The sequence below is a fragment of the Protopterus annectens genome, chromosome 3.part1 (genome assembly GCF_019279795.1).
Source record: "Protopterus annectens isolate FY-2018-M chromosome 3.part1, PAN1.0, whole genome shotgun sequence".
NCBI lineage: Eukaryota > Metazoa > Chordata > Ceratodontiformes > Protopteridae > Protopterus > Protopterus annectens.
Window position 1 is genome coordinate 57,548,762 of NC_056732.1, and position 15,711 is coordinate 57,564,472.

General features: G+C 40.7%; 1 protein-coding gene across 3 annotated transcripts in view; it reads left to right on the forward strand.

Annotated features, from left to right (window-relative positions):
* NDUFAF6 (NADH:ubiquinone oxidoreductase complex assembly factor 6) overlaps positions 1–15,711 on the forward strand; it is a 583,839-nt gene that overhangs the window by 119,527 nt on the left and 448,601 nt on the right. For 2 of the 3 annotated variants that reach the window (XM_044066568.1, XM_044066567.1), the window contains exon 2: positions 12,004–12,103. In XM_044066568.1, the coding sequence (XP_043922503.1) occupies positions 12,004–12,103 (100 nt within the window). Of the gene's footprint in view, positions 1–12,003; positions 12,108–15,711 lie in introns of all 3 variants that reach the window. The other variant, XM_044066569.1, reaches the window with a different exon arrangement.

The following is a 15,711-nucleotide window of genomic DNA, read 5'->3' on the forward strand; positions in this document are numbered from 1 at the left end:
TACATTCAGTTACATGCTGACATGTTCCTCATCATCATCGATCCCATTATTACAGACCAAGTACTACATTCAGTTACATGCTGACATGTTCCTCATCATCATCGATCCCATTATTACAGACCAAGTACTACATTCAGTTACATGCTGACATGTTCCTCATCATCGATCCCATTATTACAGACCAAGTACTGCATTCAGTTACATGCATGTGTTTCACATACCTGTTGTAGGATTGTCATCTCTTCTAGGTACACTTTTATGTGTCGCTTGTTTTATATACTTTTGTTTTGGTTTGGTTTGTAGTTTTAATTTTTTTCTCTCTCTCCCCACTACAGGGATTGAGCTGCTTTGAATAAGTTGCAGCATGGTTTTGTAAGTGATTCTCATGAACAGGTGATGGCCTCTGCACCAATCAGTGTTCACCACTTGCTAATTGCATGCTTCCAGCTCTGTAGTACTTCCAATTACCACTGTCATGGCAACCCACTACCATAAATTACTACATGTGGGCATTGTCCCTTTACCTTTCCTGTATGGAAAACATCCTTCTTGTTTGTGGACAGCAGTGTTACAGACAACAGGTAGCAATACCTCTTACAACAGGACTTGCAGACACAGGCCAACTACATATTTGTATAAGGTTCGAGACCTACGGACAGTGTGAGTATTGTTATATGCATTGTATACCGCTAGTTTTACAGGGTTTGTGTGTACATGCTAGTTTTGCATGGAATGCAGTCTGTCTGCATAGCTCTCAACTGTGGGCCTGTCGCATGATGGCCAGAAGATGGGCTGTTATGGTTTGTCTGTTCACCACACAGGTCTTGCCTCTGATATATCAGTGGCATTCTCTCTGTTGAGTGCCATCAGTACATGGCTACATCCATTTGTGTTTTCTAACTTCATATTCCTGGCTAAGGGTATTTTGCAACCAATGCTGTAACACCAGCAACTGTCACAGTGTATTACAGCAATATTGCAAATAATGGCCCTGTGTTCCACCCTCTGTCCTCCACCTATATACCAGACTTTGTCCATATGTCATGCAGTAAGAGGTTGTTAAGCAGTGGCCTATCCTTATGTAGTGCTGGCATTCCTGCAATCATTCCAGTGATGTTGTGGACTCCCACACATATTGTGGGGTTGGGTGGGGTTGGGTCTACATATATATATATATATATATATATATATATATATATATATATATATATATATATATATATACAGCTGGGCAAAACGTGTGTGACCTTGTACAGCCCAGAGTTCAGTGTATGTAACACTGTTATATGGCCTTGTACGTCATTCTATGAGGGAGGGTTGTGCACCATTTATAACCTAGGCTGTTACAACATGTGAGGGATATCCGTAATAATAAACATGAAGGTATATGGCTGTACATTTTTCATACATTTCACCATGGGAACAGTGGTGGGCTAGTGCTTACTGTCTTGCAGACCGTTCTGTTTGTCAGTGTAATAGTGATGTTTTAAATTGAGCATTGTTACAAACAAACATGTAACAGATACATTTCCATTGTGACAACTTAATCCTTTTCCCCCTAGGGGTTGAGTACAGAGAGTAATTGGAGGCTGCTGAACTACATCTGTAATTAATTAGTGTTGATTGATTCTTATCTTCCAGGCCAGTGTTTTTTTACTGTTGTACTACTTGAAGGCCTTGGCCTGGACAGCAATATACGTTATGCTTTCAGATTACTGTAGCAAATGTTTTGTTTGAGAGTTGCAGTACTTCGGTATTATGTACTTCAAACACCTAACTGCTACATAAAAATGGCATGTACAGCTGAAGTAGTACACAAATAAACATTTATATGTTTGCAAACTTGTGTGTGGTGTCATATCCTTTGACTTGTCTGTGGGTATATGTTTCATGCAATAATTGTCTTTTGTCTGAAAGAATCAAAACACTGTCCATTTTAAAAGGTGGCAACTGTAGGAATGCTGGCTGTTAGATATGCTGTGCACCCTCTAAATATATGTCTTCCTATACATATATACACGTAGTAATATATGTATATGTGTGTATGTGTATATACATAGACGTCTGTATGTATGTGTGTGTGTATATATATATATATATATATATATATATATATATATATATATATATATATAATATAATGTGTGTGTATTTGTATTATTTGAATGTTTACTGCTTCCACATTGTACATTCCCTATGGTACACAGGCTGTTCTGTGTGATATGTTATTGATATCATCCTGACATCGTACAGCTGAGATGGATTACTGTTAACTTGTTATGGCTATGTTGTGCAGGGTCCTGGGTATGAGACTTGCGAGTTTTGGTTATTGTGTTGCAAGGCAGATTTGTTCAGCTGTGGAGAAGGGGATGATATCAATTACAAGAGGTACTTATTTTGGGTCCGCCTTTGGTCATGTATTTATTTTTTGTGTTTTTATATATATATATATATATATATATATATATATATATATATATAGGGTTTACTGCTTTTAATCGAATATCACTTATTCGAAAAAGAGCAGTAGACCGTACAGTTACATGAAAGTGCACTTTCGCGAGACTCATTTGAACGAACCAGGGGGGGAAAAAAAAGAAAAACACTTTATAACATTCCATTGAGTGGGGGGGCTTGTATTTATATATGTAGATGTATATATATTTCCCCTACTGTTGAATGACTGTGCTGGATGATATGTTTGAAAAAACATCAGATTTATTTACATCTGAAATGGCTTAGTGGTAAATCATATTGGCTATTGTGTGCAGGTCCTGGGTTTGAGACTTTCAAGGGCTGCTTATTTTGTTGCTGGGCAGAACAGGGGCTGTTGGAGACAGAGTGATTAAGGCACTTTAAAGCAGTTGTAAGCGGGTTTGCCTGGAGCTAAGAGATGCTTACGTGAGCTTAGCTTAGCTTACACCTGCTTATGGCTGCTTAAACCCGTGCTAATTTCAAATCAAGAAAAGAAAAAAAGGGAGATAGGAAAGTGGTGAAATTGGGGCAAGCAGGAGGACAAACTAGAGGGGAAGCAAGTAGGGATGTGCAGGGCGGGTGTAGGAAAGGACCATAGCTCTGTATTTCTTTGACAGCAACAGCTGCTTTCATTGTGGGCAATTTAGAATTTGGAGCCTCACAACCTACAGGGAGGTGTGTGGGAATCATACAATACGGATGATTGGTAGGGTTAGATTGTGTGATGGGTACATGTCTCTGGGCGAATGCCTTTTTTTTTTTTTTTTTTTTTTTTTTTTTTTTTTTTAAAAGGTGAGAGTGGGATGTTGAAAGATTATTGGTAATGTGGTGAGGGAGGTTTGGTAGGAGAGGTTGCATTTGCAGACAGACAAGACAGCAGACAGGGGCAGTGTATGACACATAGGGGGGGAAAACACCTTGACAGGGAGAGTGGTTGGGGAATCCGAGGCTCATGAGCCCTCTAGATGGTAGTAGTGTCACTGATGTCCACACCCGATGGCAATCACCACTATTCCCTCACAGCCCCGAAGGTGGCTGTACTGGGGGCTGGGCTGGATGGGCCACCTGCCCCTCTAGCTGCGACAACCTGCCCTCCACCTGGTGCAGTCGGTCATCCAGCACTGTCTGTTGGACACTGCACACCATGCCACATACATCGTCCCGGGTGACAACATTCTCACCACGCCCACTTGCAAGAGCCCCATCCCCTGCAGCGGTTCCACCGAAGGGTGGTGCAGGACAGCAGATGAGGGAGGTCTGGGCTGGGTCCCAGATGTGCCTCAGCCAGGTGGGGTGGGAGAGGCGGATCCACTGGGATCTGCCTTTCCCATATGTGCTATGGTGTGGAAATTAAAAATGAATATCGGTTAGTCATGCACAACACATTACAACATTACAACATTAGTCAAAATAGCATGCATGGATATTCCCATTTACCCAAAACAATGCAATTGTAACAGTGCCATAGCAAACAGAACCCATGCATATATGGAATGGCATTCAGGGTTGCAATAGCATGCCAGTTAGTGGTATATCAGGTAGGCAATAAAATGATTATTCAACACGGAATATTAGTATGCACATAGATTAAACAATGGTAAACCAAATGGAACACCTGTCCCAACAGTAGAGGTTTGTTTAGGAACATATGCATGTTGGTTTCAGTGTGATGGTTGGATCAGTTAAGTGGTTGGGGAAGGGAACAGATTCAGCTGACAACTTCTATCAAGTATATTTGTCTGTACACTACTATTCACTACTCTACATTCTGACCACACTTACACTCTACCTCAGCCATGGGGCTGCTACAGCACACCAACAGCTGTAGGGTTCCTATCAGTTCGTCGAAACGTCATCAGTTCGAACTGTGAAGTTCGAAAACTGATTGATTATTGCGAAGCTGTGGAACACAAAATTCTTTCCCAGGGAAAGAATTTGGTGGGCCGTTTCTGTGACTTTGTGATTTTCAGCACTGTGGTGGAAAGTTACGAGTCGGGTTCAGGTAAGTGTGCGATTATGTGGACGTTAGTGCGGGATAGGTGAGTTAGGGTTAGGGCGCGGGTCAGGTGAGTGTGCGATAGCGACAGACCTTGGGGTTACGGTTTGGGTTAAGGTAAGTGGATAGATAGTAGTGTATGTACAGGTCAGTGTAGGGTTAGATGTAGGATTTTAAGTGTATGTTTGTGGATTGCTGTTTTTTTGGTGTGCTTGTGTTGTGTGTGTGTTTCTTGGAACAGCAATTTTTTTTTTCCCTGGGAAAAAAATTGCTGTTCTAAGCCTTCGATGGTTTTGCACTTCGAGGTTAGAAGTTCGAACTTCTGCCATTTCTACGAAGTGATATAGACCCCAGCTGTAGATATCAACAGAGCAATTGTACCCTTATTTTGGTTATACACATCATACCTGTTTCTATATCATCTTCTTTACCTGTGGGCCTGTGCAGATGAACTGTCTGCACATTACATTGCTGTTTCTACACATATTTCAGATTCACATATTAGTTGCAGGCCCTGGAGTGTGTGTTGTGCCTTTCACATACATTTACTGTGACATTCTCTGTGTGCAGGTTTCTTGGCAACTGGGGAAACTATCCGTGAAAGCATGACACTTGAGGGACTTGACTGGGCCAGACTGCAGAGTGTGGATGTCTAGCTTGTATCTATTTGTAGGAGTACACAATATACTAGTATTTCTATTCAGATTACTTTACCTGTGTGCCCTGTATGGAAAATGTATGAGTTGCAGTGCATTATTTTTTCTATTCAGATTGCAGTTTATAACTGTAGAACCAGACTGAGATGTTAGTGGCGGTCCCTGGATTTGAACCGTGGTGTGTGTGTGCAAAATTGAACTACAGGCCTAATCCTTATCAGACTGAGCTACTGGGAGATGTTGTTTGTTTGACATTTCTATCTAGTACATATTTTTGTGCACAGTACTTTTATTATGACATGTTGCATTATTTGTTCCCCATTTTCAGTACAAATTATGCATACACAGCAGACATTCTTGTCATTGTTTGTGAAACATGCACATTAGCTGGATTGCACATTTGACTGTTTTACAAATATACATATTGCAATTTAGATTCCTGAGTACACAGTGTAGGTTTTAAGTCTGCACCTGTTAGCTTTACACATTTTTCAGTACATTCACAGCTACATACAGCTGAAATTGAAAGGTTAACAATGCTGACAGACAAACAAGTAAAATACATTCTGATGGAAATATGGACTGTTGCTTTTTTTCTGTTATTTGACATGCCCGTTCTAAAGTATGCAGACAAGCAGTGCTAAATCAGTTCACCTCAGTTAATGCATTCTGCAGGACATACACATTTCTATTTTTCAGGTACAAGTGAGATGACACACACCAGTGTTTGGGATCACCTTTATTAGTTTTGAAATACATATCTGTGTACAACTCAGAAATTCACAATTACTATTCCTGCATGATCTGCACAGGGGAATGCTTTTCATTTCTAACTGTTACAGTAGCCCTGACATGGCACTTTCTTGGCAGGTTCACTCAGACACTCTCATACATATTCTATTAGTCCTCTCCTGCATATTGTACCTTGTTTGCTACTGATATCTGTATTACACAGCAGCTGGGAATACTCCATTGTAACACTGGCAGCCTGACACAGGCATTTATTCCTGACTTTTACAGCACAATTATATATACAGGCAGTGCCACCATTGCTGTAATTTTGATTTCTTACTTGTAATAGTAGGGGGTAGTCTGTACTCCCCATACTGCCGATGCAGCCAGGACAGTCACTGGGCATGAGCCTCAACATTCTGGGACCTCTCTGCAGCAGCTGTATAGGGAGACATCACACATTAATCACACCTGCACAGTCACAAGTTGAACATTTTCCATACTTAGAGATACATAAGACTGCATACTTACAGACAGGTGGGACATCCTGTGCTCGAGCTTCTTGGATCCACTGGTCCAAGAGTGCACCCCTCCTCCACTTCAGGTCATTGTGGTGGTGACGTACCTGCTCACCAGTCCGGGGCATGCCATTGGCAATGGTGAGATCATGTGCATGCTGGTCCCAGGCCTCCGCTTTGTACTGCGAGTCCTGGTACTGGCCCTGCAGCAGCCTGCTGTCATAGTTTTTAACTAGGAGCACAACCATGACCCTGGACTCCTGGATGCCTCAACATTGCGCTCGGAAGCGAGCATCTTCATCAACACCAGACAATTCGGTCCTGCTGTGAGCAATCCCAAATGGTTATGGCTGTATTCCCGCTTGTGCGGTTTAAATTAGGGCAGTTTTCTCACACTTTTTCTTGATTGGCCAGTTTTAATATGCTGAACTATGTTTAGCTCTGCGCAAATCCGCATAGCAATGCTTACATCAGCTAAGCAGAGCTGAAAACAGGTACTCTATGCTTACACTAGCAAAGCATTGCTTAAATCTGTTTTTTTTCATTAAATTTATAAATTATTTTTTACATTTATATTTTACATATTCCTACCCCTAATGTGCTGTACGTGAGCCATATGATTGACATCTGTCATTCAAATTCTTTAAAAGTCTATTAAATAATTTGGCAAAGGGTGGATTCAAACTGAGCATATTCTACATGCTATACCATAGCAGTACCACTACGCTACAGCAGCTTGATGATATTTTCTATTACAGTAGCACTTGTCTATCATTTTCAGGATTTCAGCCAGGCTAAGCATAGCAGCGTGCCGTGCAAACAAGCTACGCACCGCTTAAACTTCGGATTTATTTGATGAAAAAAAATTATATTTTTTTAATTTCTATTCCTTTCCTCTTGCCCTACTGCTTCGATGCATGTAGGGCAAGAGTGCATACATTTGGGGGGTGTGCAGTTGAAGGCTGCTGCCTTCTAGGTGTTTGTTTTTTTCTTTGTCAGGACACTGAAATGTTGCTATTTACATTTCAATGTTTGCTGACACTCATTTACTATATAATATTAGAGCCGGCTCTAATATTATATAGATTGACACTCATCTGTGTCAGAAAGTGCCGTATGGCACTTTCTGAGTGAAGGGGTGTGTTACATGTGCAGGCACTGCTAACACATGCCCCCTGCACTCGCTCCTGGTTTGTGTCCATTTAGATTAGATAGCAGTGCACCTACATGCATATGCAAGGCACGCTGCTATCCTAAATGGACACAAACCACTCCGTGAGAGAATAGCCTTATTCTTGCATGGAGCATCATGAATCCTGGCCTTTATCTTACAGGTCTGATTGCAGCCAGAGACAAAAATGTCTGGGAAAACCAGGACTAAGAATCTTACTGTATTGTCCTTAGCAGTGAACTAATTTCTACCCTGGAAGGGTGGACGTTTTTGAAATTGTTTTATAGCTTTCAGATGCTGCAACAGATTTTACCAAAGCTCTGGGTGTGTACTTTACAAGAGTCAGGTGACCAGAAGTGATGTCATTCTATAACCAGCACAGAAATGATTTTCTAGATATTAGTGGGAGATATGGGCGTTCCTTCATTGAAGGTTGTGCGTTAGGCCCGGCAAGCCAGCATGTAAAAATCTACTGCCAATCATTAGTGGACCGGAGTTCCGCTGTGGCGACCCCTAACCGGGAAAAGCCGAACGACGCAACAGTGGGAGATATTCTGGAACTCTCGCAGCAGCACTTCTTTCGGAATCTGATGAGAAAGGTCTCTCACACAACATACCTCATCTTGCCTTGGTGTAGTAAGCCATTCAACACACTTCATCTTGCCTTGCTGTAGTAAATAATTTAACTAGGGAACAGTAATGCTTTAGTCAGTCAGGAAATTATAGTGAGGTTAGTTAAGTATTGTTTTTCTGCATCTGTGTGAATCTGTCCAACTGTGTTATTTTTATATCTGCTGTGATTGAAACTCTGGGATTTATTGTAACTAGATATTCCATATTTCATGTTTTGTATTTTATTATTTATTAAATATTTCTATACCTTTCATTGTGACTGTTTTTTTTTTTTTAGAGAATACTTTTAATATCTTAAGAGTACTTATACTTCTTTTGGTGACACTGTGGCCACTCCAGAAAGTCTTGCTGCATTGGTCAAACTCTACCATTTGGATTAGTATTAATTTTGCTCAGTATTATTGGGTACCCTTGTAAGAGATGACTGGGGCGGTGTAATTACCTTATAGTCTGGGCACAAGGGGCACAGATGGTAAATCTATGCCAGCCTTTCCCAGGGTGTGTGTGTGTGTGTGTGTGTGTGTGTGTGTGTGTGTGTGTGTGTGTGTGTGTGTGTGTGTGTGTGAAAATCAAATATCCAAGTTTGTGTGTCAGCTACTTAGAATAGGGACACAGAGCTCCACCGTGGTCAATGTGGAGTCTTGTTTGGGGCCTGGAGAGAGACAGATATCTGGTATGTGCTCCCTGTGTGCTTTTAAGGGAAATTGTGCTAGTAGCTGTCCCTCACTGGTGTCAGTGGTGAGGATTGAGGCTTCTTGATTACTGGACCATAGTAGGGACTGTCACACCAGGTATGTTTTGACCCCCCCCCCTTCTCAAGTTTTCAAAGTGGTTTCTGACCTTCCTGACTGTGAGGGGAAGGCTTCTGCTCTTTCCCTGTTGGGCTGTACCTCTAAAGTTGTTCACTTCTCTTTCAAATGCAGCTATGATGCAGCTGATGCCTCCTCCAGGGCTGTTGCTTTTGGTTCTGTTGTGAGGCATTACTCTTGGATTTGTCTTCAGCCTTTGCTTGATAACATTAAGGCCAAACTGTCGGATGCTCCTTCGAATAATAAAAAAATTCTTTTTGTTGCTGCTGCTGCTGAACTTTTGAAGTCTCTCCAGGAGAAGGGTAAAGCCTTGCAGGAGTTGAAATGTAGTGTTGTTTCTCCTAATCCTAAGCTTTACGGGAATTATCCCTCCAAATAGGCTTTTATTCACAGGCAGTCTTGCCCTCCATCTAAGGGAAAAGGTTATAGATGTGTGCCTCCTGCCAAGTCTACTCAAACCTGTACTTCCCAGAAACCTGCTTTTCAGAATGAGTAGGGTTCCGTTTGACAGTTTGCTTCCCCTTTCCCTCGGCCAAGTTTCCTTATCCCTCAGTCTTTTCCTGCTTGTTCCAAATTGGTTCAAGATCACAACAGATTGTTTGGTTCCGTCCATTATCTGCTAGGAATATTTCATGGTTTGGAAATCCTTTCCTCCCTTTTTGGGCATCCCTCAACCTCCTTGGGAACTACTACTTTGCCCAGGGGTGCTTCTTTCTCTTTTGGTCCAGGGCACCATTTAAGCATTGCTCCCTGCCCCAGGTAGTGAGGGTTTTTTATTCCAGAATGTTTTTGGCTTCCAGAAAGAAGGGCACTTGGAGACTAGTTCTGGACCTTTCCCAGCTCAACTTCTTTCTAAAGATTCCTTCCTTTTGAATTTTTCCTCTTCAGGCTTTATTTCCCCTTCTTCTACCCCAGGCCTATCTAGTCTCTCTGGATCTCAAGTATGCCTACTTTAATATCCCCATTCATTTATCCCCTTTTCACAAAATGTTTAAATTTTTTCGTTTCTTCTTTGTATTTTCAGTTCTGTGCTTTGCCCTTTGGCCTCTCTACTGCCACAAAGGGTATTCACCAAATGCCTCACTCCAGTCATTGTCTTTTGCAGGATGAAAGAAATTCAGATCTTTCCTTGTCTGGATGATCTGTTCATTCAAGCTTCTTCCCCCAAGGCTGTACTTCAGGATCTCCCATTTGCGATTTCATTGTTGCACAGTCTGGGATTCACCATAAACCTCCAGAAATCAATTCTTACTCCTTCTCAGGATATTTTCCTTGGTTGCACACTTCAGACCATCCCCATGCTGGCATCCCCTTATGTTCCCAAGGTCCTGTCTTTCACTGTCTCTTCTTCCTCTGGCTTCTGTCACTGCCAAGACATTTCTCATAGTCCTCAGGTTCATGGCTTCCCATGATTTCCATGCTCTGTCTGGCCAGGCTTCACATGAAAAAGCTTCAGTGGTACCTCAAGTCAGTGTGGCTCCAACATTGCCACCCCCTGGACTTCCCAGTCTCCTTCCTTCCTTCCTTGTCTGAAGCTCAAGCTTCAGTGATGGATTCATCAACTTTTGGTCAACCCAGGGCTTCCATTCCAGTCTCCAGTCCCAAATCAAGAGTTCTTTAGAGATGCATCAGACAGGGGATGAGGGGCCTCCTTTGGCTCTCTCAAGTTTCTGGGTTTCTTGACTTTTCATTAGAGGTTGGACCACATCAGTATAAAGGAGATGAGGACACATTGCTTCTAGCTGTTCAGGCTTTTCATTCTGGGCCCCTCAAAATTTTCACAGACAACACCACAGTGATATGATACGTCAACAAACAAGGGGGTAGAAGGTCCAATCTGCTTTGCAGACTTGTCTTCAGGTATGGGATCTAGCTGTCTAGTATCAAGAAACTCTTCAGTTTGTTTACATTACATCCCCTTGAAGCAAAATTTAGTGACAGACTTTTTGAGCAGGTCCAGCACACAAGTTCACAAATGGATACTTCACAGAGATGTGTCCCTTGACATTATCCTTGAGTGGGGTATTTGGGTATTCCTCAGGTAGATCTTTTTGACACCCCTCTGAACAGACTTCATATGTTCTGTTCCAGACATCCAAGTCCTCTGGCTTGGAAAGTGGATGCTATATCTTTTCCTTGGAAGAGGATGTTTCTGAAGTCCTTCCCTCCCTTTCCTGTGTTACTGCGAGCTTTTGTACTCTCCCTTATGTTATGAGTACTGCTACAATGAAATGGAAGGACATAGTGCAGTTGTGTAAAATCTTACCATAATGGTAGATGTCCTTCTCTTCACTGTTGCCATATTTGCTCCCTCTCTTTTGCCCTGTCAGCTCTAGCCTATTTTTACTTCCCTCCTAGTTGAGGGGCTCTTCTTCTGAATGCACATGTTTTTTCCTTGTCCCTAGGAACCGTCTGTTCTTCTGGGACTTTTTGGGTTCTGAGTATGTGTATCCTTACCATAACATCGTATGTCACCTTTATGCCCAGTGCCTTGTGTGGGGAGTGTATGTGTGACATGCAGCTCCTAAAAATACTAAAGGCTTTGGAGTACTGGATGGACATTGGGTTAACTTTGGCAAGAGATCTGCTAGGTTATAAATACTACAACAGTGAACAGAAAGACATCTACTGTTACAGAAGTTTTTGCAGACGTGTACTTTCTGTTGCTCTCTTTAGATGCATATTTGTATGTTTTGTATCTTTTTCCTGTAGTTTGTAACATATACTACTAAAAATATTTTTGTTTCCATTGGTTAACATAAACCTCTTAAATATCAGCCTATAAATCTGAAATGTAATCAAAAATAGATGCAAATATTTTACTCTCTACAGAAATGCAGTTGTATTCCATGAGAAACCAATGACATTTACGTTAAATTTTCTGATATAGAAGGAACAGTGCACAGCCTCAGAACTGAACGATGGTGAATATTCTGAAAATGAAGATAATCATGTGTAGTTTGGGTGACAGGCAACATGTACATGTACTGAAACTCTCACTTTTTCCTTACAGGAAACGTGACTATGAAGGCTTCCTGTGCTCCCTGCTGCTTCCTGCAGAATCTGTTTCCTCAGCTTTTGCATTGAGGGCATTTAATGTGGAACTGGCTCAGGCAGGTATTTAAACTGGGAGGGTAGTAATGGATTACACCAAATTATTGTCATGTTTCTGTAGGTCATTTCTGCATTTGATTATCAGACTGTGTTTTGAAAGTTCATAACCTAGATACTTCTGGAGTCCTGTACACACAATATATTTGGAGGGAATTGGTCATGAAAATATCAATTCTCCAGTAATCGCAGCTTAGAAATAGCATCACTGAAACCTGTAAACTACTCAATGTATGTATACAGTCCTGCATTTCAGAAAAAAAATGTACAACCCTCATTAAACACCCAGCATTTTGACTTTTTGGCATAATGTAAATCTTTTATTTTGCAACACATAGAATATTGTGCAGCTTTATACAAAGACAAACTGGACAGTTTTTTCAATCTTAAGTTCAAATTTAAATTTAATTTCCCTAAACTTGTTAACAAGCAGAGTATAATAAAACACTTCACTTTTCACATAGTAGTCTGCAGTGAGTCTGATGAACAAACGGGTTGTAAAAAAATCATGACGTGTAAAGCTAGTAATAACCACGACAGGTCATAGTCCGTAGGTAAAAGGTGCTTCTTCAGGGACCTCTTGAAGCTGGCCAGGTAATACAAATGGCTGATCACATTTACCTAATCATTGGTCTTTTTCAGCTAAACTGGTCTGTTTACTACTTCTAGTTGTTTACAAACACTACTTTACAGAGAATGTGCTCAGACATTTTAGTTCACTCCATACTTATTGTTTACAATGCAAAACTGTTTCTCTGTTTCTACTTTGTGGGTTTCTAGTTGACACAATGGGATGTGTACTGAGCTTCTGCTGAGTATACCTTACAGTTACTTGTGTAGTGCATATGGATATGGATTTATATGTACTTGTTTTTTATTTATTGAATCAATTGTTATGTCAACACACTGAGTAGCACACCCTCCATCCTGCATCTGATACCACAGGTATCTGTGAATCAGGCCACCTCTTTCCACGCTTGTTTATGGTAGATAATCCACAGCATTAGCACATGTTTTCAAACAACACTTTAAGTACCTGGTGCATCACCATATCAGTCTGTCAAATGCATGTTTGTGATGTCCCAGACAGCTGTGCGCACCCTTTCCCTAATACCATCTTAGCAAAGCAAAATAGTGGCTTCCGTTTTAATGCCTTCTGCTAGCTAATGCTGGAAACTGGCTCTCCTGTTTGCCAGTAGTTGGAATAAATTTCTTTTAGATGCCAGATGCATTTTATGGAGCTGTTTTTAATTGCCCTTAATCAATAACTACTTTGCTTTTCTAGAGCTGTTTTTGTCAGTGTTTCACAGCGAACGTTAATCTGTTCTCCTCATCTATTCTTTGTTTCCTCTTGACGTATAACATTGCTTCATTTTTTTAGCTAAGCAGATTTTGCTAATTGTAACAATACTGAAAGCACTGAAGGCGAACTTCGCCAAAATGCTAAACTGTAATGTGCTGTAAAGAGTAAATACTTTCTGAAACTTTAAATTTGTCAACTTACAGTTAAATTTACAGTTTGAGAAGCTTAACAGAATCAGTATATGGAGGGAGGCAAGCTGTGTAGTCCTTTCTCCAGTGTCATCTGGCTTTAGAGCTGTAACATATAAGTAGGCTGGGGTAAAGAAAAACAGCCAATATGGGGGGGGGGGTCCAAGTAAGAGGTTTGTACTGGTACACCCTTGGGGGTGCAGGGAGTCCACCTGCAAAAACAAATGAAATTGAACAGTTCTTTTACTGGTATAAGCAGAAATAGCTTGCATGATTTTTGTCAGAGATGTATGTCTGCCTGCTTGCAACTTCCTTTGTATCATAGCAATAGGTTAATTGCATGTTCTTTTTTAAAATTGTAATTAAAATTGTATTTTACAGCACTCTGTTGTAAGTACCCTGTAAAGTGATGTATTGAAGTCTTATGGTTAATTTACCAAATGAGTTGTAGCTCACCATGTATTTGGGTAAAATAAAACGTATCATCCTTATTTAGGTGTATGTATCAATTTATAAATCCCTCTGTTACAGTGTCTCTGAACTAAGAGTTCAGGCTGATGTACATGTCAACATAGCGGTGGCATCTGGTTCGCTGGCCATTTCCAGAAAAACATTGAATTTGGGATTTTAATTGTTGTGGTTTTTCTTTTTTTTTTTTTTTTGCATTTGGTTCTACTTCAGTGTTACAAGTTTGGTAGTTTAGAATTCATCAAAATATGCTTCTTTAAGCTGCAGTATGACTGTCTTATTATTCAGAGCTCCAGGGCTCCCTTAGTCATTTTACCGGTCAACTTAACCTGGCCATCACTGGATCGCATTGTATTTCTTGCATACCTCTCAGTCAGCAGTCAATAAAATAGGTACAAAAGCTCTTGAAAAGTAAGTGCATTCAGCCAAAAATCTGGGCACCTAATTAGCATAAAGTTTCAGTACCAAGTAGCACATAACTATCCCCACTTCCAGGTTCACTTGTAAGTACTAGGCTAACTGCCCTATCAGGCCATTTTTACTCTAGCTAATTTTAATTTTTTGCTCAAAGTAACCTGTCTCACCTGGTTATAGATTAGCCTTACCCATCCCAGGGTCGATAATTGTATATTACCGCTAATGAGAATAACTGGGATCATATCTTAGATAATTTTAAGGAACCCATTCATGGGATAAAGCATTTAGTAGCCGCCTCTGTTAATTAGTACAGGGGGCAGTCCTGGGGTAAATTATTAGTTTTCTGTTCATAAATCTAAGTTGTGCTTCAATATGGACAGATATGAACTTTGTTCTCTGTGGATGGGTAGTCTGTTCCACAGCAGCAGTATCCTCTGCAAGATGTACCTGTCCCCTCCAAACTGTTCTCTTGATGTTTCAGAAGAGGTTTAGATCCCTAGACTGAGTATTTCTGATGTCATTTGACTTCTGATGTGCAGTAAATCCTTCAGTAATGAGTCAGCAGATGCCTTATATGCCAGACACAGGTCACCTCTTAGCAGTCTGTAGAATACAGAGTATAATGACAGGGCTTTGAGTCGGTCCATGTAGGACAAGTCGTTTAGGCCTTGTATCCTTTTACTATGGTATCTCTGTGGGTATTCTAGTTGGAGTGTGAGGTACTGCAAGTTTGTTTATTTATTGAAATTTATTTACTGGGGTAGAACACTGATCAAACAATAACCAATTACAGCCTCAGCCCAGGTTACATCATAATGTAACAGAACCATGTACAGGATGCAAATAACAATTATTTTTCATTTAATGAGTAAATATAGAAAATCCGACAAACAATATATACACAGAAGATCTAACAAACCAAATATATGTATGGCTACATATGTGGAATAGAAAAGAGAGACACCTGCTGAAGTGCTGTTAAAAGCAAGTTCTGTAGCCTTAAGTGTCGGAGAGATTTGTCTCTCTCTGAAATGGGGTTTTCAAGACCAAGACTGAATACTTTTGGAAGAACTATAATCAAGAGTTATAAGGATTGCCAGGACGAAGTATAGATTTACACGCGGAGTACAGGAAGCTTTCCTGCGGACCTGAAACTTACCTGTGGATTTATTTTTGAGGTGCCAAGAATCTATCTCTTAATGTGTTCTACATCTTGGACAGAACTTGTATAAAT